The sequence below is a fragment of the Protopterus annectens genome, chromosome 3.part1 (genome assembly GCF_019279795.1).
Source record: "Protopterus annectens isolate FY-2018-M chromosome 3.part1, PAN1.0, whole genome shotgun sequence".
NCBI lineage: Eukaryota > Metazoa > Chordata > Ceratodontiformes > Protopteridae > Protopterus > Protopterus annectens.
This window is the reverse complement of record NC_056732.1, coordinates 1,396,059,751-1,396,086,748: the sequence shown is the minus strand read 5'-3', so window position 1 is coordinate 1,396,086,748 and position 26,998 is coordinate 1,396,059,751. Positions and strand designations below refer to the sequence as shown.

General features: G+C 35.5%; 1 protein-coding gene across 2 annotated transcripts in view; it reads left to right on the top strand.

Annotated features, from left to right (window-relative positions):
- The window catches only part of FADS2 (fatty acid desaturase 2), a 416,746-nt gene extending 390,825 nt beyond the window's left edge, over positions 1-25,921 (top strand). The window contains exons 10-12 of one of the 2 annotated variants that reach the window (XM_044067446.1): positions 5,918-5,997; positions 7,045-7,170; positions 21,417-25,921. In XM_044067446.1, coding sequence (XP_043923381.1) covers positions 5,918-5,997; positions 7,045-7,170; positions 21,417-21,468 — 258 coding nt within the window. In that variant the 3' untranslated portion in view covers positions 21,469-25,921. Of the gene's footprint in view, positions 1-5,917; positions 5,998-7,044; positions 7,175-21,416 lie in introns of those variants that run through there. The other variant, XM_044067448.1, reaches the window with a different exon arrangement.
- The last annotated feature ends 1,077 nt before the right edge of the window (positions 25,922-26,998 follow it).

Sequence of the window (26,998 nt, the reverse complement as noted above, 5' to 3'; positions counted from 1 at the left end):
AAGGATCTATGCAAGAAGGCCTGGAAGATAAATGCCTTTTCTTTCTTTGCACAGGAATGTTCCTGTATACTTTTCCATGCATTCCACTAATATCCAGGGTACTTCTGAAGATTCAGAAGGAATCCCTCAAAATTATTGTGGTGACTCCCTTCTGACCCATGCAACCATGGTTTTCCCTTCTTTTGAAAATGGCCAAAGGAAATTACTACAAGCTTCCTCACAGACTGGATCTACTCACACAAGAACAGGGGTGTTTGATACACCCTAACGTCAATCATCTTTAATTGACTGCCTGGATGACAGGGTCTTAATTCATTTTGGCTCAGGTTGCTTTTACTGTTTGGCCACATAGAAGGTGACCTGAAGCTTTGGAAGCTGGCCAGCTGTTATATCTTTGGCAGGATATAACCCATGTAGTTAAGGCTACTGCAGCAGTGGTCAATATTTTGAACATCCGTTTCTTTTCCGGGACTTCAGCATTGTATGGAGAAAGCCTAAAAACAGGATCTGTCATCAAGGGACCTCTCTTTAGGTTTCTCAAATGCAGTTACATCTTGAACAACTAGATCTGATATTTATACTGAAACTCCTAGCTTCCTACACTGAGTCTTGACAAAACTGCCTAACAACTGTGAAACAATGGCATTGTACCAAGCCACGTAAGTGACCACATGGCAGTGTTTGTCACAGAGAAGCACAGGCACCACATAATCTAGCCAAGCACTGTGGAAATCAGAGGTCTTAACATTTTCTCTCATCAGCAGATAGGTGAAACCAGTATGACCATGAACTGATCTTTCTAATGATTTTAATTCTGTAACTAAACAAGACTACCTGACCAACCTGCTGACAATACATTTGAGAAACCCAGTAGCCTTTTGGAGTAATATAAATAAAATACTAAGTAAGAAAAAGGCATGCCTATATTACCCACTATACCTCCCTTCTGCTGAAGGAACAGTAAACAGATTTGCTGACATCATTGACCCTATTATAGAAAAACATTTCAGACAGTTTGGTTGTCCAGTTATTAGCCTTGAATATGTGACTCAAGCTATTTACAATCCTTCTGGATTTACTCATTATAAGAAAATGCTTTCTAAACTGAAAGTCTAAGGCTCCACCACAGCAAACCATCTGCCCAAGCATTAAACACCATTTGTTACCCTACCTGTTACAAAATGAATACACACAAGTTTCACAGAAGGATCCCTTTCAGAGCTGTGGTGGGGAAGCTAAAGTGATTCCATTGCTCAAAAGCAGAAAAAAATGTGGAAGCAGAAAATTACATTCCAGTCACTTTACTTAGTCCATTATCAACGATTCATGAAAGAGCTGTGCAGCATACAGTTCATGGACAATTTAGCAGAACATGATCTCTTAGACTACATGTGATATAAGTTCAGACCTGGACACAGCACCTTGACAACTATACCAAAAATAAGTGGATCATGCAACTACCAGCATAGACAATGGGCATATAGGTGGTGCATTACATCTTGACTTCTCCAAAGCTTTTGACATGGCAACATCACCATCTATTGTTATTAAGATTAAAGAGCCTTGGGTGCTCAACAATAATGTTGAATTTTTGTATAAATTTCTGAAAGACTGAGTCTTTGGCATGCCGTGGTTAAACAGATTGTTAGAATGCTTTTCTCTGTATATCTGACTCCCTCACATATCTGTTTTGGTGCCTCCTTTATTTAGTATGTTTACAGTGTGCAAACACAGTAGTAATATCCACTTAATCTAAAATGCTCGACTACTGTTCTTCATGTATCCAACAATATTGTAATTCTTACTTCAGAACTGGTGCCAGGCTGTAACACCAAACTTAGCATGATCTCTGATAAAAGATTAATCTCAAATAAGAAAAAGACAGAGCAGAGTTAACTGAATATTACAAAAACTACTAAACGCACATTCGGCCCTACTCTGCCTACTATACGTGGTACAGAAGATCCTTCAGAAGAAATGAATGGGTGTCACACTAGGCTACAAATGAAACTTTCAGGGACACAGTGCTAAAAGCATAAGAGCATTACTTATGAAGCTTGGCAGATGTATCATCTGACAGACAGCAAGAAAACGTTACCGAACCACTCCCATTACCCAGGCTTCCATATGGAGAAGTAAAACCACTCCCATTACCCAGGCTTCCATACGGAGAAGCAGAACCACTCCCATTACCCAGGCTTTCATAGGGAGAAGTAGAACCACTCCCATTACCCAGGCTTCCATACAGAGAAGTAGAACCACTCCCATTACCCAGGCTTCCATATGGAGAAGTAGAACCACTCCCATTACCCAGGTTTCCATATGGAGAAGTAGAACAACTCCCATTACCCAGGTTTCCATATGGAGAAGTAGAACAACTCCCATTACCCAGGTTTCCATATGGAGAAGTAGAACAACTCCCATTACCCAGGTTTCCATATGGAGAAGTAGAACAACTCCCATTACCCAGGCTTCCATACGGAGAAGTAGTACTTGGTAACACTAAAATATCTCTCAATCTATCATGCACTCAAAATAAGACAGACAATTTTGAAGATTGTGGCCTTAAAAAACAGCAGTTGCAACTGCAATTGGATGTCCCTTGAAATCAAAATCAACCACAATTAGCTAACCTTTGTACATAGACTGCTGCATAAACAGTTGTGATCAACCAGAAAAGTTTACTTTCTTAGCACACTTCTTCCTTCCTTTTTCCAAGCCAGTTAAAACATAAAACTAATTCCAAAGATTTGGAAAATCATCCAATACCTGACCAAGTAAGATACAGAATGAACTTTACTATTCCTGAGGGTCATGCCTACTCATCTTTCAAGAGTGAACTACAATAATTTTTTTCTCACTCATAGTACTGTTCACTCTGTAAATACCTGTCTGTAACAGAAGACATGCACTCAGTGACCAGCTTTCTTTACTCCATTAAGTGCATTAAATCCTTCGCATCAGTAATTAACCAGTGATGTTTTCTTTAATTTAAATAATCACAACAAGAGTGTTTACAGTGAGAAATATTACAGTCTGATTTCTATTTACTGTTCCAAAATCACAAGTCCAGTTTTATCAAATTGAAGAATGATTCAGATTGTGATGTAAGGAATGTAATGCAGTTAATGGAGTAAATACACTTGATCACTTAATGCAAGTCTTCTGCTATAGGCACGTATTTAAAGCTCGCATAAATATTATATAAATAACATTCCCACAAAAACGTACTCTATTCCTTCAATTCCATAGCATGCATGCATTCACCATCTAAAATTCCACCTCAGCATTTAAATACAGCTTTTAGTAATCTGAATATGCTACACTAACAATATCTACTTTGTAATCAACATGTACAGTAACTACCAAAATCATAACCTTAATAAATCCAAACCTTTCCCCACTCCTCAAATTCCCTTATGAAGATTTAGTGTTCCACAGTAGTTTACTTCCAATATTTCTACTGGTAGCAAAAAAGGACAAAATACTTAACAGGCCCATATCTAATAACCAACATTGTTCCTACAGCAAAGACAGCATCCCTCTGTTAATTCTTCCAGTTACTAATACTAAGTTCTGGTAGTACTGAAAGTAAAAAAAAAATGAAAAAAACAGCAAAACATCCAAAAAACTAAGAAAAACTCTATAGATGCCAGAAACCCAGATGTTTTTTTTCATTTATCTGCAATCACACTTTGGCTTCTTATCTGATTCTGGGTTCCTGGTACCAACAAAGTTTTTCTTAATAATGAAAGTAACCCAGGACCTTCTGATTTCCCAATGTCAAAACAAGCAGATCTTATTGCAACATTTTATCACAACAAACAGTTGAAAATATTATAACCAAATGCCAGAAGCACATGTAACAAAATTTCATTACTACACAGCTAGGTAACTAGCTACCTCAGAAACTTGGTTAAACCTGTAAATCCAAAAAAAAAAAAAAAAAAAAAAAAAAGAAATTGCATTACATGATTAAAAAATATTTAAGCATAACAGGACAGCAAAAGATTTAGAAAAGTTGCTCTTCTCACACAATCATGTCTAAAACTGAAACTATTCCACGTATAAACACTATCAAGAATAGACAGTAAATGCAATAATTTTTTTCAGCTACTGCCTGTTGAATGTCGTGTATCTTAAATCTACCACAGTTAAGTAACTACTCACAAAGAAACACCAAAGGATGGTACGAGTGAAAACCAAAACTGTAACAACAAAAAAATCACTCGTGGAGTCCAAATAAGGGTATGAGCCCCAACAGCAATAAATCCAAAAGTGTAAGTGGAGAATTACCACTGAAGTAGTCAAAATGAAAGGCAGGAACACGAAGTAAGGTCCAAAACAGTTTAATTATAACGCTTCTCTCAGGTAATAACGCTTCTCTCATGTAAATACGTTTTCGAATTCCTTCATCAGATAAAAGACACCCTTTTATCTGATGAAGGAATTCGAAAACGTATTTACATGAGAGAAGCGTTATTACCTGAGAGAAGCGTTATAATTAAACTGTTTTGGACCTTACTTCGTGTTCCTGCCTTTCATTTTGACTACTTCAGTGGTAATTCTCCACTTACACTTTTGGATTTATTGCTGTTGGGGCTCACACCCTTATTTGGACTCCACAAGTGATTTTTTGTTGTTAACTACTCACAAAGACCATTTCATTGTTCCATGATGACTGTAATGGCAAACAGTTTCTTTTCCAGGACTTCAACATTGTATAGAATAAACCTAAAAAACAGGATCTATCAAGGGATATCTCTTTAGGGTGCTCAAATGCAGTTACATCTCCATCTAGAACTGATCTTTATACTGGAACTCCTAACATCTTACACTGAGTCTTGACAAAACTGCCTAACAATTGTGAAAACAGTGGCATTGTACCAGGCCAAATAAGTGACCACAGGGCAGTGTCTGTAACAGAGAAGCACACACTGCCACATCATCTAGCCAAACACTGTAAAAAACAGAAGTCTTAACATTTACCCTCATCAGCAGGTGAAACCAGTATGGCCATAAACTGGTCTTTCCTTGAAAAAGATAATGATTTTAATTTTGCAGTTCTCAGTTTCAACTTGCTCCTCTTGGATGTAATGAACAAATAAGCTGCTATGAGAAAAATTAGAATAAGAAGCAATACACTTTTCCATATTAAGAAAACATGCAGCTGAATGACAGAATCCACAGAACGAATGGAAGAAAAACAAACGACATTCTCTAGTATCTGGTTTACATATTGTTTTCTTCATAAAATGTTTGGTGGGAGGGCAGTTGTAATTTTCCTCATCCTAAGTGTGGAGGCAAATTTTTCTCTGCCTGTTACAGTGTTCCTTTTTCTTCTAAGCCAAACTGCCCCATTTCCTTGTCTGGTATAAATTACTGCAGTGCTAAAATTATTTCTCAGTGGACAACAATAAACATCATAATGTTTACTTTGTAGATCCAAAATGTGAATAGTTTACTGGTGAGGCATTCATTATTTTTCAGAAAGTGTGGTTAAATTCACACTATGAAATGTCAACTTGTAATTATGTAACTGCCATCACAGGTAGAGCGCTCACTAATTGTTTACTGTGAGCACTGCTTCTTAGGCTATTTTCTAAATTCTGGGTATACAGAATCTCTTACAGTAAACAATGATCTTAATTGTGATTTACATGCTGGCACTAATACTTTTCTTATTATGTCACTGCTCTGCAATTTATGCTATATTGCTAATGTGATTTTGTAATGGTTACAAGAACCAAATTACTACAAAAGTCATTTTAGCACTTCAATTCATGACTGTAAGTTGAGACTTGTATGAAGTAAATGTTACAGCGGGGTTGTGCTTTGTGATTTTGGTGGGTTTTTGACACTGCTTTGTGATTTTATGAATGATGAATATGTGTCTATATGTTTCTTCTCATTTCAGTTGGCCGCAACATGTAATATTGAACAGTCTTTTTTCAATAACTGGTTTACTGGGCATCTAAACTTCCAGATAGAACACCAGTGAGTATAATTATAGATTCACCAGGAATTGTTGTTTCAGTGCAAAATTACAAGTATAGCTCAGCTACTTGTATTACATTAAGACATTTCTTAACCTGATTTACATTATCCATGCCAGATAATACTAAATTAATGATAGTTACACAAGTAAAATCTTGTTTTGTACCAGAGAATGTTAAGGAATGCTAAGGGAATACTTTTGTGGCACATAGGTGCTTCCTAGCCAGTTCAGTTCTTGGCTGGAGTACTTTCCTCTGGTTTCCTCCCACATTCCAAAGACATGCAGTAAGTAGATTGGGCACTCTAAATTAGCCATTAGTGTGAGTGTGCATCTGACTGTGTGGTATGGAAGAACAACTGTGGCAGGGTTAGACCCCCAGTGGTGTCAACCTTGGCTCTAGATGATTGTCACTGTTGAAGTGACATGCTGACCCCATGTGCAAAAATCGGTAGAAGGGGTTGTGGGTGGATGGATTCAGTTATAAAAGAAGACATCCTTTTTGTGTGGTATAGTAGTGCATTTTGATTTACATCTCTATTTGTTTCTAGTTAGTGAGTCCTTAGTAAGCCTGTTAAATATGCAAATATTCAAAATAAGACTGATCAGAAATTCCAACAAACCATTTTTATAGTATTATTGATTGTCTAGTGTTTTACAAATCTTAACTTGTCTGAAATTACAGTGTCTATATACTTTACCTCTGTCGTGAGCCTAAAACGTATGTATATGTACTATAGTGCTTTTCATGCATTGGTTAATATCGCATGGTGAAGGTTGAGAGTGAAAAATTTACAAGATTCCCTTTGACTTAGAATGAGTGTGCAGTGTTTTGTATGTTGATTTCACTGAATATGTTGGCATAAACATCACCTCTTATTATGGTCATTCATCCAGTTACCCTAATAATAATATACTAGAATGGTAACTTATGCACTATGATTGTCACTGAGATAGAATTTTTTCCTTCACGTTTAGACTAATGCAGCTCAGAAAGATCACTTTTGCATTATTAATTAATTAATTTATTTGTATATTTATTTTCTCAGTCTATTTCCTACAATGCCTCGTTGTAATTACTGGAAGATAGCTCCCTTAGTAAAGTCCCTCTGTGCAAAACATGGAATTGTCTATGAGGAGAAACATCTCTCCACGGCTGTTATTGATGTTATAAGGTAAGCATGATTTAGAGGAAATAATTTAAAACTATCGACTAAACTGTTTATATATTTGTGTGTGTGTGTGTGTGTGTGTGTGTGTGTGTGTGTGTGTGTGTGTGTGTGTGTGTGATTTCTCAATTTTAACTTCTTTTGGAATTCATTGAGATATATAGAAAAACATAAAAAATAAACATTGATGGAAGTTTAAAACCGTGATCTACTTTATGTATCATAAAATCCATATATACAGTAATATCAAGGTCTGATACATTTATTTCAGATTTTATTTGTGCTTCATTTTTTTCCGACAGATCTTGACAATCTAAAATAATCTAAAAATCTTTACAACAAACTACATTTTCTAGTATCTGGTTTTCATGTCACCCTGCTCTACACTGTGTTGTTCCAGCCTATATTTTTCTGAGAACCTACCTTCCAGCCTATATTTTCCGAGAACCTACCTACCTGGAAACAAAGGACCCTTTCAACAATAAACCGTGGTGTCATCTCTCAGCCTCTACTCCCTGCTCCCTTTCTCAAGGAAAAGAAAATAAAAGTATGTTATCTATGTCCTGCCTGAAAAACTTACTACCGTCCGCTGTTATTTCAGGGGTTCTAAAGCTCACCCTAAGCCTGGTCAGTCAGCAGCCTCTTACCCCCCAAACTAGCTACCTTTGTAAACAAATCTCCTACACCACCTCTTTGTACCCCTCTTACCAATTTTTCTCACTTCCCTAATTTATCAAGAGCCTACCCTCCCCACTATATTTGCTTGTAATACCAGCTTTGCTCAGTAGGTGGCACCCCATTCCAATTTCTCCTGCTTATCTATTTCATATTCTGCCGTTATTACTCTATACTTCTATTAAACTGAACTACTCTAAAACTTCACACTGTACCCTTTTTCTTACTTATTACACTCTCCTGCTCTATAACAGACTCCCTACGTATCTGTGTTCCTTCCCACTTTAGAATTGCTTACCTTACCTTCAGTAATCAGCTCTGCTGACTGATTGTTCCTCCTCCAGCTGCTCAATTGCCAGTTTCTTGATACTATCTCTCACAACCTTCTCCTAACTAAACTGTCTAACCTAAACCTATCCCCTTCCTCTTTCAGTTGGTTTACCAGCTATCTCTCTAACAGACAACAAGCTGTCAAGTAGAAAAAAGCCATCTCCTCTTTCCTTAACACACCCACTGGTGTCCCCCAAGGTTCCATCTTGGGCCCTCTCCTTTTCAATATTTTCATAAATGATTTCTTCCACTCAATTCCCCATGCTAAACTTATTCAATATGCAGATGATTCTACAATTATCTGTGCAGCCAGATCCACCCCCACTCTTTTAAAACTAACTCAAAACGCCTTCTCTACCACAGAACAGTGGATGAAGGACAATCATCTAGCACTCAATGCATCAAAAACCAAACTTATGGTATTTATTCCCTCAAAAACCAAAACCTTTGATAGTAAACTATTCTCCATCACTAGCCAGAATAATACACCTCTCTAACTAGTATCTGAAACCAAACTACTAGGAGTCCAGATTGATGACCAGCTTAAATTCAAAAGCCACCTACTACTAAACATAAAAAAAACCCACCAAAAACTCAGCATGCTCTACCGTAACAATCAATTCCTCACTACATCTACAAAGATCACTCTGGCTACTACATTTCTCATCCCCTCTCTCCTTTATGGTGCCCCTTTCCTAACAAACCTACAATCATCTCTCAAAACTAAACTGTCCTCCTGTTATAATAAAATTGCCAAATTTGCCACCAGCCACAAATCATCTACCCATCACTGTGCATCTCTGCACAAACTCAATTGGCTAGAGCTTCCTCACTATCTCTCATATACTCAGCTCACTTTTGCTCACAAACTAATTTTTCACCCCTCCCTCTGTCCCTCTCTTAACTCTACCTTTAAAATGCACATGCCACAAAGACTCCTAAGATCTAATAACCAAAACCTAATAGAGATGTACAAACCCCTTCACTCTCCAGGACAAAACCTCCTGTCCTATGCCCTTGCATGCATATGGAACTCACTTCCTCCCTCTATCCGTATCACCACCAACCTCCCTGCCTTTAAAAAATCACTGCACTCACATTTAACATCCTCATGGGAATGCTCCTGCTCCCACCCCTCATAGCCTATTCCCCACCTCCTACAAACAACTATATCATATATTACTATACACCAAATTAAGCCAACTGTAACAACATCTTATCATTTCACAAATCCTACAATTCCACTCAAGAAACTATATATATATACAACAGCAATGCTTGCTCTTATACAAAACGTAACCTAAGAATCTTTATTTCATCTGCTCATATCTTAGTTTCCTACAAAATGAAACCCAAAAATTATCATTGTAACTGCTTAACCTTTGTTTTGTTTTTTCTGTAACCCACAAATGACTGAAATTTTAAACTGCTGTAATCTTTTTGTTACCACTGTTTAAAGATTTGTCTCTAATCTACAAATGATTGAAATTGTAAACTAATGTAATCTTTTTGTAATCTTTGTTTTGGAGCTTTTCTCCCCAGGACTCCATTGAAAATGGGTTATTTTTGGCCCAATGGACTATCCTGGTAAACCAACTGCAAATAAATAAATAAATAAATAAATTTACTTCTTAACATTTTTGGTGGGAGGGCAGTTATAATCTCTGTCATCTTCATTGTGGAGTTAAATTTCTCTCTGCCCTTATTTATTCTCTTTCATAAGTCACTATAATGATTAAGCACATCTATGCCTGGTGACATACAATCATTCATCATATATAATTGCTGAGAAATACCTACCACCTCATATATGTGGTCTGTATTTTTCTGTCTGTTAAACACGACATAAACACAGTGAGTGAAAGTGAGCATCTGCTGTTACACATGGGCTCATTTGTAACCAAATACCTCCACTTGACATCTCCTACAGCCTTTGAATGACAACTTTTGATGTGTTGTGCTTGATAAGTCACATTTCAGGAACTGTTATTCTTGAATTGATGGAATTCTGCCACAAAATATTTTGTAGAGCATGGAGCCCCACCTTATTCTCTCAAACTGGTGAAGTCATGGCTTTCTATGCATGTTTTTGACATCAGAAAGTGTTTTACAATTGTTATGCACCCCAAATGCTGCTAAGCACTGGTATTATGCTTAACAATCCTCAACAGCCAGGTGAGAGGAACAAAGAAAAGCTGTAAAAAAACTTAAAACACTTCATTTTTTAAAGTCTGAACAAAGTGTTTACAGGCTTTCCAATGCTTTTTTTTGGTGCCCACTATATGCATACCTCTCAGCTGTGGTAGAATATCCCTGATTTCACCTCAGAAGTTTCCCTGTCCCTTGTACATTTTTGGATTTACTGGTAAATGGCTGATGACTACAGTCAAACAATGCCAGACATTAGAGTTTCATAACTGCTTACTGTTCAAATAATGCATGCTGATGCAAAAACTGTTATTCTATTAACTTTACAAATGAATTACAGAAGCATTTAAAAACTGCCCCTGATTTTGATCCTTTGTCCCGCCATTAATTTTGGATTTTCTAGAATTCCTAAGCAGCAAAGATGAGAGTTATGCTCCTTTCTCTTTGACAACGCCAAGTACTATACTGGCTTTGACAGACAGTAAAATAATTTGCAGTCCTAAATTCTCTGTTTCTCCCTCTTTCTTTTTTGTTATTTTCCTGTAACTGGTATTACACAGAGCAAATACAACGCTGTGCATTGCAAAGAGTTATGATCATGTCTCAGATCATGACCTGTTATTATTTGTTCTCAACATGGACACCAAGATTCAACTGTGAAGTTTCACTGTCGAGGTGAATTTCTTGTCATCCATATCTCAAACACATAATAAGCTGTTTATGATCAGCCACACATTCATAATCCCCCGTAGTATGACTTGATTAAAAAAATGATCAAAAGTTATTATTACTTTTGACATTCAGAAGCTAATACTACTAAGCTGATTGGCTAGTGATATACAATAATATGTGATTAGTGTCACAGGAAGCTGAGTTTGACTATCTATAGCATGCATCAGCTGATGGGCAGGATGTTATATCTAAGCACAGAAGCTGTACGTACAAAGGCACAAGTTAAGTGGCTCAACAGCACTTCACCTTTGAAGGCAGGCAGACCAGAAGGCTAGGAGTTTGGTTCCCAGATCAGGCACTTGCATTCATGTTCCAGTACTGATACTATAATACAACATAAGGGGATGCCATCCATGAATCAAATATTAAATCAAAGTCAGATGTGCCCGAGTTGTTAGTACCTCACGTAGATGCATAGGCTATGGAGTTGCCATCCTTCAGACAGGATATTAAAGTCCAGTCTACCAGACCTGGTTGTACTTTAGCTCAGATGTAAAAGATCACATAGAGCTTATCTTGAACAGTGGAGGCTCTTTCAAAATATTCCATAAAGATGCATGTATTGCATTAACATTTACTATGTTATAACTTATTTTACATTTTTTGTATCTAATTTCCCCTTCTCATTCCCATAAAATATTTATATCCATTAGCCTTTCATATATATGCCACTTCTTATTGCATAACGCCATACAATATCTTCCATTTCGTATGCACCATAGGAATCCCAGCTATCTTTATCATGTACTACACTTAGTTATTTAGTATTTATTTTACATTTGTTTACTGGGAAAGTCCGACTGGGCATGGATCCTATTTTCAGTGGAGGCCCGGGAAAAAGGCTCCACAATGATTAGTACAGCAAATACAGTAAATACAATACACATGTTAGTAAAGTACAGTGCAGAGTCCAAAAGTTAATAAGGTACAGTTTCAAGGTCAAGAAAGGAGCAAAAAACGAATATATTATAAGGACGGTCTATGGCACTGGATCGAAAACTGATTTCATGAAACAGCTTTTACACCAAAAGTGCCATTGATAGAAATCGTTTTTGTGAGATTACAGTACAGTGAAGATCAGAAAATTTGCCCTTTCCTCACTGTAGTGCAATCTCAGAGTTGGTATATATATTTAGAGGGGGAGTGTGGGGGGCACAGCCCCCCACAAAACCAATTTCTATCAATGGCATTTACGGTGTAAAAGCCATTTTATGAAATTAGTTTTTGATCCAGTGTCTTAGGTCCTTATAAGGAACACATTGTGTTACAATAAACAGTACCGTTGAAAGGACATTTTGTTCAGTCATTTGGTTACATTCATCAGTGGCTAGTACAGTAAACGCACATTGAGTAAAAGTGTAGAAAGGAGGTGTTGCAAGCTTTCATAGAAGCTTAAAGTATGATATGATCTAATTAAGTGAAGCTACTCAGTGTCAGGATGATTACATAAAGAAGAACTATATAAATGGGACCAGAGGAGTTTGTTGAAATTATTTTTGTTTTCAGTGGTCCTAATATTTATGGGGATGGCATTCCATGCTTTTACAACATAAATGGAAAACAAGGAATCTCCAGAGCTATTGTTGTTTTTGCCTATGCCAGTCAGTGCTTTACTGGTGGATCTTAATAGGCGTTTGTTAAAGTATATATTAAGTAGACCTTCAAGAGCAGGAACACTATTGGGATAATATAGAATTTGGCGGGCAATTGTAAGCTGGTTATATGTGAGCAGGTTGGGTAAAACTAGCCAGGATAGTGGCTTGATTGCTTTGCAGTGATGTGTCCTAAGGGTGAGTCAGTAGCAAACCTAACTATTTTATTGTAGGTGGTGTTTAGTTTGTTAAAGTCTGCTTTGTTTAGGTTGATGAGTATGGAGGAGCCATAGAGGAGTGTGGATAGTAGGTGGGTTCTTGCTATGGTGGCTTTATTGTCATGGTGATGTACTTTTTGCATCTATATAGGGTTCCAGGTTTTTTATGGACTTTCTTTATTGTCTGTGCAATGTGCATCTTGATGGTGTGTTGGACAGGTGTCATAGGGGTATTATTAGCTGAGAATATTGTGAATGGTTGTATGGGTTCTAAGGCTCAAGTGGGACAGAATATTATTAGCTGTGTTTTATTAGGGTTAAGTATTAGTTGAGAGTTGGCTAACCAGGTTTCAACAGTGGTAAAGGACTCTTGTTTCAATTCCTGGAGTTGAGGGATTGGGAGGAGCAGATTAGAGTGGAGTCACTGGCATACTGGACTAGAGTGGTGTGCTGGGTAACTTTGTGGAGTTGGTTGGTGAATAGATTGAACAGAAGAGGCCCAAAAATGGATCCTTGGGAGACTCCTAGGGTGACAGGTTGGTGGGGAGATAAGGAGTTTTGACATTTTACTGCTTGTTGGCGGTTGGTTAGATAGTCTTGAAACCACGGTAGTGTGGAGTGGCTGAGATTAAGATCAGAGAGACCAAAAATAAGTTTGGGATGGGAGAAAGTATCAAAGGCCTTGGAGAGCTCTAGGAATACAGTGAATACTAAATTACCATTGTTTCAATGTTGGTTTACTGTGTTGGTAAAGTTAATAAGTGTTGCGAGTACTGTGATTGGGGTAGAAGCCAAGCTAGGTGTTAGCAGTTTATTAGTGCATTATTTGGGAATGTATACATTTTTCAAGGATTTTAGATTAGGAGGATAGAATGGTAATTGGACAGTAATTAGATAGTTCCACAGAGTTACCTCCTTTGTGGAGTGGTATCATATGCAAAAGAGAGAGAAGGAACACATTGTTCTGATAAAGAGCAATTAATAAGCACGGAGACTGGATAAGAGATGGCTTTGGCTGTGATCTTTAGATATTCTGCAGGTAATTTGTCAGCGGCCAGGTTTGTGGGTTTCAGCCTATTTAGGTATTTATATATTGTGCTAGTTTTGACAGGCTGTACGGAGAAGAGGTTTTGGTCTGCTGGTATTGAAGACAGGTTTGCATGGGAGGTGGGAGAACTATTATTGGTGAGGGATAGGATGGATTTGGTAAAGTGTTCATTGAAGTGAGTGGCAATATTACTGGTGGTAGTGTCAATGTTAGTAAGTAGAGTACTGGTCTTTCCTGGATATAGGATTTTATTAATGGCAGCCCAGAATTTTTGTGGGTTATTTTTGTGTTTGGTTTGAATGCCTATATACTGGTTCCTTTTGTCTATCCTAATTTGTGTTTTGGGTTTGTTCCTTAGTTCCTGGTATGCTTGTCTATTAGTATGAGTTTTATTTTGATTCCATGAGGCCCATGCTTTATCTCTTTGATTTAGCAGTAGACAGGTATCTCTGGTCAGCCAGGGGGCATATTTGGATTTTTTTTTTCCTCAAATATTTTTTTTTTATTTTCAATTAAAATAATATTTACATAATATTTTTAAATATCATTTTAAACAACTATGTAAATATTTACAATAGCCTGACTTTCAATTATATATACTGTATGTTATTAAATATAGAATTAACAGATCAGTTATCAGAGATACAATATTGATTATAGTAGAGTGTCCAACAAAGATATAACTTTCTTCCGAGGATTATTTACCAGTGGCCTGTGATAGATTCGTAATTCTTTGATTTTTATTTCCATCGATGCAGTTGTCTTCAGTAAAGTGTAGAATTCTTCCAAGGTCAGGGGTGTATTTGAATTCCACCTTCTAGTTACGTATTTCCTAGATATAGCAAGTATTGTCCATAACAAATATATATTTGTCTTATTCAGGTGGGGGCCTTCATTCACATTTAGAATTATCAATACTTTAGTTAAGGTAAAGGATTCATTAAATAAAGCTTGTAAATAATGATTGATTCCATTCCAATATGATTTAATTTTATTACATTCATAAAAATATGAATCCAGTCTGCTTTATTTGACTTTTCACACCTCCAGCAAAAAAACATTTCTAGTAGTACTGATCTTTTTAATTCTATCTGGTGTTAAAAATGCTCTATGTAAGTATTTCCAGTTAAATATTTTCCAGTACTGTGTGTTAGAGGTGTAATTAACTGATAGTAAAATGTTAGTTTTAATTTCTTCTGTTAACTGCAATGACTGACCTTTTGTTAAGAACTGCCAGTATGATGGTTTGGGAATTGTTTTATATGTTATTAACTCTTTATATAGATTTGAAATGGAATTTTTCTTTTCACAACTATTATATATAAATTCATACAGAAAACTTATTATATTTGGAATATCTTTAAATGAGGAATTATTAATTAATCTGCTTAAACTTTGAGTGTACATTAGAATGCTTTGTAAGTTTAACCAGTCCTGTGTTGGAATATTGTAAGAAGTTTTTATCATATGTATATCTAAAACATTTAATTTATTTACACATTGAAACCAGCATAAGAATCCATTTTGTTCCCAGGAGGTTATTGTTTCCCTACATATTTTGTGAGGAAAGTTTTTAGTGATGGTAAATGGGGTTAAAAGGTCAAACCAAAATTTTAGATCTTTGGTTTGCATTGATAAGTTTCCTAAAGGAACTGATGTAATGATTAATCAGTGTTGTTTTAGAAGGTTTTGTTATATTATATCGTATACTTATGCATAGTATGTACAAGGGTTTGTTTGATTTGTCTACTGTTAAAAATGTTTTTAACAGATTAAATTCATTTGTTAATATAGCCATCGCTAATTCTTTCCAGATGGCAAAATAATTTGGGTTTATCCAGTCTATTGTACTTTTAAGCACAGATGCTTTTATATGTTTCTATTTCTGGGAAGTTCAATCCTCCTTGTTTCCAGGGTCTAATGTAATGAGTTAGAGGTACTCTATTCTTTTTGGGATACCATAAAAATTTTATTAAACATGAGTTTATTTCTTTAAGAATGCTTCTTTCAGGAATTAACTGTATTGCTAATGCTACATATAGTATTTTTGGCAATAAGACCATTTTTATTAATTGCAATCTTTCTTCAAAAGTTAATATAATTTTGTTCCATTTTTCTGTATATATTTTTATTGTTTCAATAATGTTTGTATAATTTATTAATAGTGTTTCATTTATATTTTTGCATAACACTATTCCTAAATAATTTAGCGTTAAGTTCTTGTTTTCCTATGATGGATTTATCTTTAACTTGTAGTTCTTTTTTCTTATTTAAAAATAGGAATTTTGATTTTGATCTATTAAAGTGTAGCCCTGAAATCTTATAAAAGTTCTCCATTACTTCTTCTAGCTCTCCTAATTACTCTCTGGAGTTTGATAGGGTTAATAAAATATCATCAGCAAAAAGCATTATTTTAGATATGTACTGGTCATAGACTTCTATTCCTTTTATTCTTGGATTATTGTGTATTATTTCTGCAAGTATTTCTATAGCCAAAGCAAATAAAATAGGAGAAAGGGGGCATCCTTGTTTAGTACATTTCATTATATGGATAGACTCTGAGGTGAAAGGACCTAATTGAATGTAGGCTGAGTTATTAATATACATGTTTTTTAGTAATAAGATGAAGGGAGGAGGAAATTAAAATAATGCTAAAGTTTTAAATAGACATTCCCAGTTGAGGGAATCAAAGGCTTTTTCTATGTCCAATCCAATTACAAGTGTTTATCTTCTTTATTCACATAATCTATAAGAGTAAGTATTCTTTTAATATTATCAGGTGTGTGCTTGTTATATAAAAAATCCAGTTTGATCATTATTAATTGTCTTTGAAAGTGAGATTTTTATTTGGATTTATTTCTGACAGTTCTGATAGGGGCAGGATGATTTAGAATGTTTAGGGAAGTGTTACTGAAGTAGTCTATGGCACTTTTCAGGGGGAGAGATAAGAGTAGTCTCCAGTTGCATTGATTAAGTGCAGATATGAAGTTATTGGTTTTGAAATTCTTTGTGTACCGGATTTATTGGATTAATTTGGTATCTAATTATAAAGGTGGGAAGGTGGTCGCTGAGGGTGTCTGGGAGGAAACTGAGAGGTAAGATTGAGATGGTCTGTTAGCAAGGATCCAGCCTAGGATGGACTCATTTTTTGATGCTTTATCTACCTGTGTTGTGGTTTTGATTAGCTGATTGAAACATTGTAGGTTAATGTGGTTAGTGGGGTGGAGCAAGTTACAGGAGGACCAGTTGATATTAACGTCGCCTACTATGATTATTTCTTGGCGAAATAAGTGTTTTTATGAGTTGATTTTCAGCTTAGTGAACATAGTTTCTGCATTACTGAACTTAGGTTGTTCATTGACTAACATTTCAATGGTCAGGTTGTTTTTGAAGAGGAAAGCAATGCCTCCGCCTGTTTTGGATATTCTGTCTTGTCTAAAAACATTATAACTGTTTTATTTCCTTAATATCCAAAAGAAGGACAGTCCAGATTCATTTACTCTATGTTCTAAATCTTTAATCTTTTCCTGTTCAACAGATACAATTAATTCAATAAACTTTAATTGATAGGACATTGAATAACAGACCACATTTTTTTTCAGCAAACATACGTTTTTTCCAGTGTGTTTATTATTTCTTGCAATATTTTCTGTGCTGCTTCTATCTTTTGTTATTAGTACAATGTTGTCAGCATGAGGCTAAATGATAGGAAACTTGATTTCTTTCTCAATTACTGAATCATCATTGTATACTTTTTTCTTATTGCTTTTTACCATATAATCCATTTGCATATCAAATTACAATGAACTCAAAGGGCACGTCATTGTAGTCCTTCATTTACTTTTAATTTTATGTCCCTTTACTATGAGCTTGCTACACAATAAACTATTAACTTCTTTATTCTACAGTAATAAATTTCTAGCTTGAATTGTAATTTTCCATTATGTTCTATAATGTTCCATAACTGTGAATTTTCTATATAATCAGGAGCCATACTTCTATTTAAATCTATGCCTACACACTTCCTTCATTCCTTTATGTAATATATTGCTTGTTTTTTAGCAGTAATCATTTTAATATGTCATCCTTTCCCCATTGCCAAAAATTCTTTATCTATTTTCTCCTGATGGTTTAATCATCTTAGTATGCATTAGGCTAGAGATTATTTTTTTTAATTATGGTTTAGAAGCTTTATAGGTCTTCATGTATTTAAAACAAATAATTTTATAGAAAGATTTATGATGCCACAGTCCATCTTCTAGTGGTATTATAGTTTTATATACTTTGCTTAAGACTTTCCTGATCCCCTATATATAGTCCTGATCCCCTATATATAGTAGTTTTTCAACAGTAGTCTCATTCCTTATATTGTTACTTCCAGTTTTTTGCATTTTTACCAAATCTCTAAAGTTGTTGTCCATTTACTCATCATTACACAGGTGGTTGATACGAAAAGAACAGTTTAGTGTTGCGAGAATGTTCAAACAGATCACTGAAGCTAATTGTGCCCCATGGTTTAGTCTTGTGATTGGTCTTGTTTAATGGGTATGTTCTTCTTTTCTGCAATATAAATTCAGGATTTTTAAGGATGCAGATGACTGAAATATGTTGGTGCTGTTTCTGATATGTCTGGATGTAAAAGAAGTAAACAATCATCCTAAAAAAAATCATAGGTAAATTAACATTCAGTGTACATAAATATATAGCAATGACTTTTTATCATGAAAGGGTAGATGACATAATTACATTAAACAGGGATTATAGAGCTGAAGGATATACATCTGAAGGTCCTTGAAATAATAATCAATAATATGTTAGCATTTAGGTAAACTGCATTAACTAAGCTAAAACTTTAAAAATGATAGGTTTGGAACTCAGAACAATGAGTAGAAGAGACCCCATAAACTTATACAATTTGCAAAAAGTCTGTAGTTCATCTAGAACTAGACTATAACATAGAATTTTGTGTACAAATAATTAGCAGCATAAACATACATGAAGTAGTACAGCGAAAAATCACAAAACAGGTACTGCTACTTACAAGGGTCAGGTATTTTGACAGGATGCTGGAATTTGGCCTTTTCATTGTAATTGCAAATTTATTTATAAGTAAAGTATACTTGTTGTACAAGGCTTTTAGAGATTATATTCTGAGAAAAGTTTCAGGACTGTAGTTTTATGAATGATAACACATATGAATGTGATAATATAAAGATTATATTTACACGTAACTGCTCCAGAAAGACAGACAGCATACTAACGTGAATACTCCAAGGCTATGAATAAACTTCCAGCTGAAATAAAAGCATCTGCAAATACCACTCAGTACTGGACATAATAAAAAATTCATGTGGAAACATAAGGAGACAGTGATTGTAAATGTCCTTTGGACTTAAACATAGGAATAACTGGACCTCTAACTTAATGGCAGGTCTATATTAATTTGTCGAAATGGCATTACAGCAAATGTTGTTTTACCAACACATAAAGAGTGAAATGCTCAAACAGTGAAAGCTCAGGTCAGTGATTGTTTTTCCTAGGGAAAAAAATCACTTGGCCTGAGCCGTGACATTGCCCTTTACCCCACTGTAGTGCGATCTCAAAGTTGGTATATTTAGTTGGGGGGGGTGAAGCCCCCCCCTCCACTTTAAAATGTTTTAACTGGTGTGTTTTGTTTTGTTGGTCTACCAATTTTTTTTCCCTAGGAAAAAATTGGTGACCTTGGGTTTTGCTGTTTAAGCATTTCACTCTTTACGTGTCGGCGAAACGGCATTCACTGTAATGTCATTTTGACAATTTAATATGGACCCCTTAATGGCACAGACAGAGCAGAGGTAGTTAGTGGAAACAGAACTAGTATATCCAGAAAAAAATATAAAAAGAGAGATTAACATGCATAACACTGACAAAAAAGCCAAGAAATATTTGTGTCTCAATCAATAAAGAGTTCAAGTGGGGGGTTCTCTAGAGGTGACCACTGAGTAGTTGGCCTGGGAGTAACTGCAAAGACACAATTGAGGCGGTGTGCAGACATACTATACAGTATCACTGTTTGTGTGAACCTGCTGCATGTTTAAATATGCTGTTCCACCATTCACTGCTGTTGTGTGACTGTGAAGTTTGTATATGGAAGTTTTGGGAGGACCCAAAAATGGGAGGTTTGTGAGGGGGGGGGGTTCTTCACCCTGAAAAAATGCAGTTTATTGTAATTTAGTTAAAGCATGTTTCCAATATTGTTTTAAACACGTTTATTGAATTATCAGTTGTGATATAGGCAATTTTACATTTATATAAAAGTAATTAAAATATATTAGCAAACATTATACTTTGCATATATTGCTATATATCATATAACCTAATCAATATTACATAAGTTATTCAATTACTGTCTTTTTTAAACAAGACACATCTTTACTAAACCATTACTTACTACACAGGCAATCATGTATTTATATAAATGAAAGCAAACCACACTGACACAATCCTAGTTGCAAGCATTTTACATCACAAATCATAGTGACTCACTCCCAGTTGCAAACATTATACATCACTTATAATCTACCCAATCTTTCTCACTCAAATATTACATAGCTCATTAAAGTCCTGCTGCCTTTTAAACCTCATTCCACTCTTGTATGTATTATTCACACAATTCCCATTTTTTCCTATGTAGTTTGCTCGTACCTTTTTCTAAAGATCTCAATTCAAGTTGTTTTGTCTCAGTTACTATATTCACTACTTCGGGTATAGTTGGTTTAGATTCTGATTTCCATTTTCTAGTAATTGCTTTTTTGGCAGTCACCATTATTAGACACAGCAAGGTCTTACCATATCTAGGCAATTCCGATTCTGTATCATGGCTCAGAAAAATCATCTCCCTTGTCAGACCAATCTGCCCACCCAGCATCTCCAACAGCGCAACCCACAGTGAATACTAAAAGCATGCTTTCAATATTTTGAGATCAAACTGTGCTCTTTTAAGCAATCATGCCATAACCTTTCATATAGAAAGCTCATATGGATGTCTTATTTTAAAAAAAGTGATGAATAACAGCAGCGGGATGCAGTTTGATATTGCAAGGCATACAACTCAGGGAAGATGTGTATAACCAGTATTTCAAAGAAATGGTGGAATGTATTGGGACAGCCTTACTAAAGATGATAACTGGCTAGAATTGCACACAGTGATGATGCAAAAATAGCTAGCACACACACAATCCATCCTTATTAGGACCAGTCTGTATATGGAGTATGGTTAGAAAAGTAAGGCCCACAGTTTATGCAGTAAATAACTGGCAAATTAGGAGGGTCACGCATTAGCTACCTATCACATGACAGCCTATGCTTATGTCTTTCATTCATATATATATATATATATATATATATATATATATATATATATATATATGCATCACCACAGGTGTGACTCAAAGTTGCATTTTGTCAACATATACAGCATCTCAGTTTGTCTCACAGAAGTACATATCATTTCTTTTTTTCTTTTTGTAGGTCACTGAAGAAATCAGGAGAACTTTGGCTGGATGCTTATCTGTACAAGTGAGGATGTCAGTGGTGCATTGTCAGTAACCTCTGAGCCCTGCACTTTCTCTGAGTGGTCACAAAATGAAAAAAAAAAGGGGGGATATTCTGGGGGTGATGTTGAAAATGCATGATGACTTCAGTATTGCTAAGAAAACTGTGATGATTTTGTCATGTTTCTGCTGTCACAATCTGAGGTCAGCAAGTAGTCTGATCACTGCCTGATTACTGTAGCAAGTGTCTTTCTTGTAGGTGGAGGGACTAACAAAGCACTGAAATCCTTTACATTACTCTGTATGTACCATGAACTCAGGTTGACATTCTCAGATGAGCATCTGGTTTCTATTTTCTATTAGATATGTTGGATGAAGCAGAAGAAATAGTGGTACTTACTTCTGTAACAAATAAGAGGTGATACAAAGATCATTCTCTATTGATAAATTGACCAGATGGGCGAAGGTAACAATGTGCTAATATGTTCTGCTGCATGTGTGAGTGTATGTGTATATTCATTTACACACATAGACACGTATACACATAGAGTGATGACAATAGCTGCCTACAAGTTTACCTCATTCAACTAAATTAACAGCATATTTAAAACTGGGGTGCATTAATTTGTGTTAGTGTAATTTTTTTAACAATAAACAAAGGGTTACTAACCTTCTGCCTCTTACAGAAACATTAAAAATTCTTAGTTAACTTATTTTATGAGAAGCATTTAATAGTATTCCATACCTTAAAAAACACAAGTGGAATGTTGAATACAACTCCAAACTAAAACAAAAAAAATCGCTCCAAACCACGGACTCCAGACACTTTATGGACTTTATTGGAAAACAAAAAAAGATGAAGTGCTTTCGTCCTCAAAAGAACTAGGACTTAATCTAATCAGATTAGATTCTGAAGAAGATCTAGTTCTTTTGAGGATGAAAGTCTATAAAGTTTCTGTCGCCCGTGGTTTGGAGTGTTCCTTTTTTGTTTTAGTTTGGAGTATTGACACATAATACTTTTTCTGAGGATACTGGCTACTCAGTATATCATTTTACAATGTTTTTTGTCTGTTTGATTTTGATTGAAGTACAGTACATATCGAGAGAAGTGTCTTATTCTCAGTTTCTTCACAAATTCAGAGACTGTGCCTTATTCATTGTGTCTTCCTGGAGGACCACTATGGTTTTAGTAACTACTACTGTCCAGTATATTTGTAAGAAGGTTGGATTATAGCATCTGATTAACAGCTAATGCATCCAATGAGATTTATTATTGTGTTTGAGATGTGCTTCATCTAAAACAATTGATCCTAGAACATCACCAGTCATCTATTACATAAATAGCCTTGCTGACATCTTATGGCTTAGTTTATCACATGCAGTCTCGTGTATATCTACTTCCTTAGCTATTTTTTTGCTAACTAGAAGCAGTTTTATGGCATTAAATATTAAACAAACTTTCATTGCAGTCAGCTGCGGATGGTAGCATCTGTAGCATTGTGCAGTGTCACTGGCATAGTATTATTATTATTTTTTTACACTAATGCATTACTTTACAAAGCAGTAAGGCTTCTAAATTCCATCCTCAAAAAGAACATGTCTGCATTTTGAACTGTTGTCTACCACTCAGCCTTGAAGAATGATATACAATATATCCTCAGCACTAAACTAGGTGTCATTGAAGTGATTTTAAATATAAATGTTTTCATGAATATCAGTGTGGTATTGTGACAACACTACACTAACAATATCATTTTAAAGTTTTGTGTAAAGATGTATTCATATCATTCAGTAGGCCAGGTTTATTGCTGTTTTTAGCTGTATTCTTATTCACACCAGATTTACTATACAAATGCCCCCTCCCACACAGACACACACACACACACACACACACACACACACACACACACACACACACACAACATTGACAGCCAAATAATCACTCTGACAACCTCTAAATCTCAAAGCATTACATACTTAAACAATCAGCATACAAAGGGTTGCAGAACACCAAAAATTTTCCCCTGCTCCCCACAATGTCTGGGCATGGCCTACACGCTATCTCTATATATACCAAATCCAAGTTCACACTAACATTAAGAATGAAAAAAAGGCTGAAAATAATGTAAAACTCACTTTCTCCCTCTTTTAGTGCATCACTGCACTCAGTGTGCAACCAGGTTAACACTGACATTCCCTTACGTTGGCACACAGTAGGGTTAATCTTACTTCTACAACAATCTGAGTGTAACGTTAGCAGGACTCAGCATATACTAGGGTTTTCATTCCTACGAAGTAGCTGTGGCATGTCATAGCTTCAGCAGCCTACACACATAGATTCTTTGGCATTTTCTAAAAAAAAATCAAATTAAAAAATGAGCAAAAGAAATATAAATACTTTCTGACTTGTAAATACACCTAAAATGGAGCAAACAACATTGTGTTCCATAGTATGTCTTCTTTTTCAGTAGCAGATGTATTTAGCTCAGAGGGTTAAGGCTATGAGCTATAGTTTCTGTGGTACAGGGTTTAATTCCTTCAGCCTTTATTGGTCTACTGTGTGATTGTGACTGTCACCCTTGAAAAGAGACTATGTGTCCATTGGGCCTACGTGGTTATCAAATGGTTATTATTATTGTTTTTATTTTTATCATTATATGTTAGTGCATTTGCAGTCTTAACATCAATACTGTAATATATTATAACATAGGATGATAATTATCTCTAAATTTTTCACAAAAAACTTTTCATATATTAGAAACTGTACAACCTAAACATACAGTGTCAGTAAAACATTTGTTCAAGGGATGTGAACTTTTATAGAGATGTAATAATTTCCTTTCTTGATTGTTGTTTATTGAAATATTTACAGAAATATGAAAAGGTATGTCTTTTTGCATAATTATCAGTATAAATAACGTGTAATATTTCACAGGCTATACAGCTTACAGTTTCTCCAATGTTATCTAAGGTTTCACTTGATGCTGTGCTATAGTTTGTTAGTAAATTGGATTTCAAAATGTTATTGTGTACATGAAAATATTGGATCTATTTATAATTACTAACAAATGATTGGCAGTATCTCCAGCACAGTGCATTGTGCATGGAAAATGACAGTCTGTGTCTGTCACCATACTATTTCACATGTTGCCTTCAATAAAAGGTAGCTCCTTCAGCTATGAATTTAAGAGTAAAAATAAGACTAGCAAGAAGATAAAGGGATGGGGGTATGTACTGGGTTGGTGCAAAGTACAATCGAGATACTAGGAAGTACTTTTTCATGGAAGGAGTCTCAGAATCCTTAAGAAAAAAAAAGAAATCTAAGCTAATGGTATCTCCACAGTGGTGTATCCTAGATTATAAAGCCATTTAGTTCCTTATACCTTTACCTTTCTCTTCTATATATTGCTTATTGTTAATTGGCAAGACTCTTAGTTAAGGAATTCAGCCCCAAAACTGTTATGACACCCTAAGGAGCTATGGGTGTTAAAATGAGATATAGAAATGTTGCCACAGGTGTGCATGAGTGAGGTAAATGCATACTCAAAAACAGTGAACATGTTCTTCAGTCTAAAGTGCTACCTCAGAGAGTCTATGTAAATTTGAGCTTAACATGGTGCCTCTGTGAATCAAGTATGTGAAGGGAGAATTTGCCAGAGTTTTGTTTCAAAACATGTCTTACAATCACAATGTAACCAAAACTGTGAGGCTGCATTGTGAAATACACAATACCCATTCCTGACTATTCAGTAGTTATGACTAGTGGAATCCTAATTGTAACTGTGTGACTCATCTTTCTCAAGTAAAAGTAGTAGCATTGTTTACATGTGCCTTAACATTTCTAATAACAGCTAATGACGACTGCTGCCCCGTTGACCATTTACATCGGAAACCACTAACATGCAAGGGCATCTGTATGTAGTAAATGTTTGGCGATTTCATCAGGGAAGTGCCCTGTAAAAACAGTATATGAACTGTAAAACCTACAGCCTCGGTATATAGAAAGCCAACATAATGAATCTAACATGTCTAAGAACGGCTAACGACGACTGCTGCCAGGTTAATGGAAATGTACTGAAAACTGTTTTGTAGTGAACTGAAATACCTTCTTATAGGTTACAAAAGCAAAAGAAAAAAATAGGTTCACTGTTTTTCTGCCTTGTTCCTTCAGTCACATGCCAACCTTCTCCAAAAGAATCTTTTTAATCTTGCAAAAAAGGGTGAAAAATTCAGGTTGAGTATATTTGGATATTCATTATGTCCCCACTGAAGCAGTCCATCATGTCTTCTTGCAAATCCATATATTTACCAATGTCATTTCAGCGTCAATATGTTATTAATTAGCAAATAAAGATACTTATTACATAGAAAAAACATTTTTTATTATTCCATATCAAATAATACTGATAACCCAGTTTTGGAACACTAATGCACGGACAGTGTGCATCATGCAAGTCAGGTCAGCTCATAATATACGAAGAAGTAAACTGAAACTCCAACGCTTTTACAATGAAAGAAATTAAAAAGCAGTACTGTTCCATTCAATGTGCTAATTATAAACTGCTACAGGACTGATTGGCTAAAATGAAGCAGCATGTATCACAATGCCATTTCAAAAGAGTGTTAGTAAAACGTTTATGTTGAGTACTGTTCAGTGATTATCTTTTTTAAAAAGCACAATTAATACAACACAAAGTAAGGGCTATGCAAATTTGGATTCTTTCTTTATTTATTTGTTTATTTGCTTTTGTTGACTGGGAAAATCCATATGGGAACTGACATGCCCATTTTCAGCGGTGGCCTGGAGAAAAGTTCCAAAACAAGGATAGAAATACGTTTTTGACAATTCTTAAGAAACCATTTTGGCTACTGCCAACATTTTAAATGCACTGAAGGACTGCCATCTTAATTTATACTTGCCATGTGTCTCAGGCTTTCTCTTCTTACTGACTGCACATAAACCACTGTTCCTACATTTCTGCCATGCGCATGTTTGTGCACTGACAGATTTATAAACACTCCAAATATTTTTCAGTTCCAGCAAGGTTTGTTTTCAGACTGCAATGTATGAAGTGCTTTTTGTGACTAATAAGACTAATCAGCCAATCTAACACTAGCAACATATTAGTCTGCAGCTGATTATATGACCCTGTTTCTGATGGCAGGTAGAGATGCCACCTTTACAGATGCATAAAATGAAACAATTCTTAAAGAAGCATAAAAGACATGGGGCAGTCTTCAAACTAAATCCTTTGCAAATTATTTTTTCAGCTTATTAGGAGAAATAAGTAGCTAATGCCTGTTTCATATCCTCTTCCAGTGCTGCAGATATAGCAAGAATGTTTCCTGTGCTATTTAGAGGAACATTAGGAAATATTTTGTTACTTAAACATCAGGACACTGTTTCCTTCAGAGTTCACAACTTCCAAAATCAGAAATGTGCAGCAAAAGGGGAAGAAAGGTGGTTGTACATCAGGAAGGGAAAGTTATGATATATCTGTAAGATCAGAACAATGACTGCACAGCTTTTCTTTCTCCTGTCAGCATAACTGCCACTTT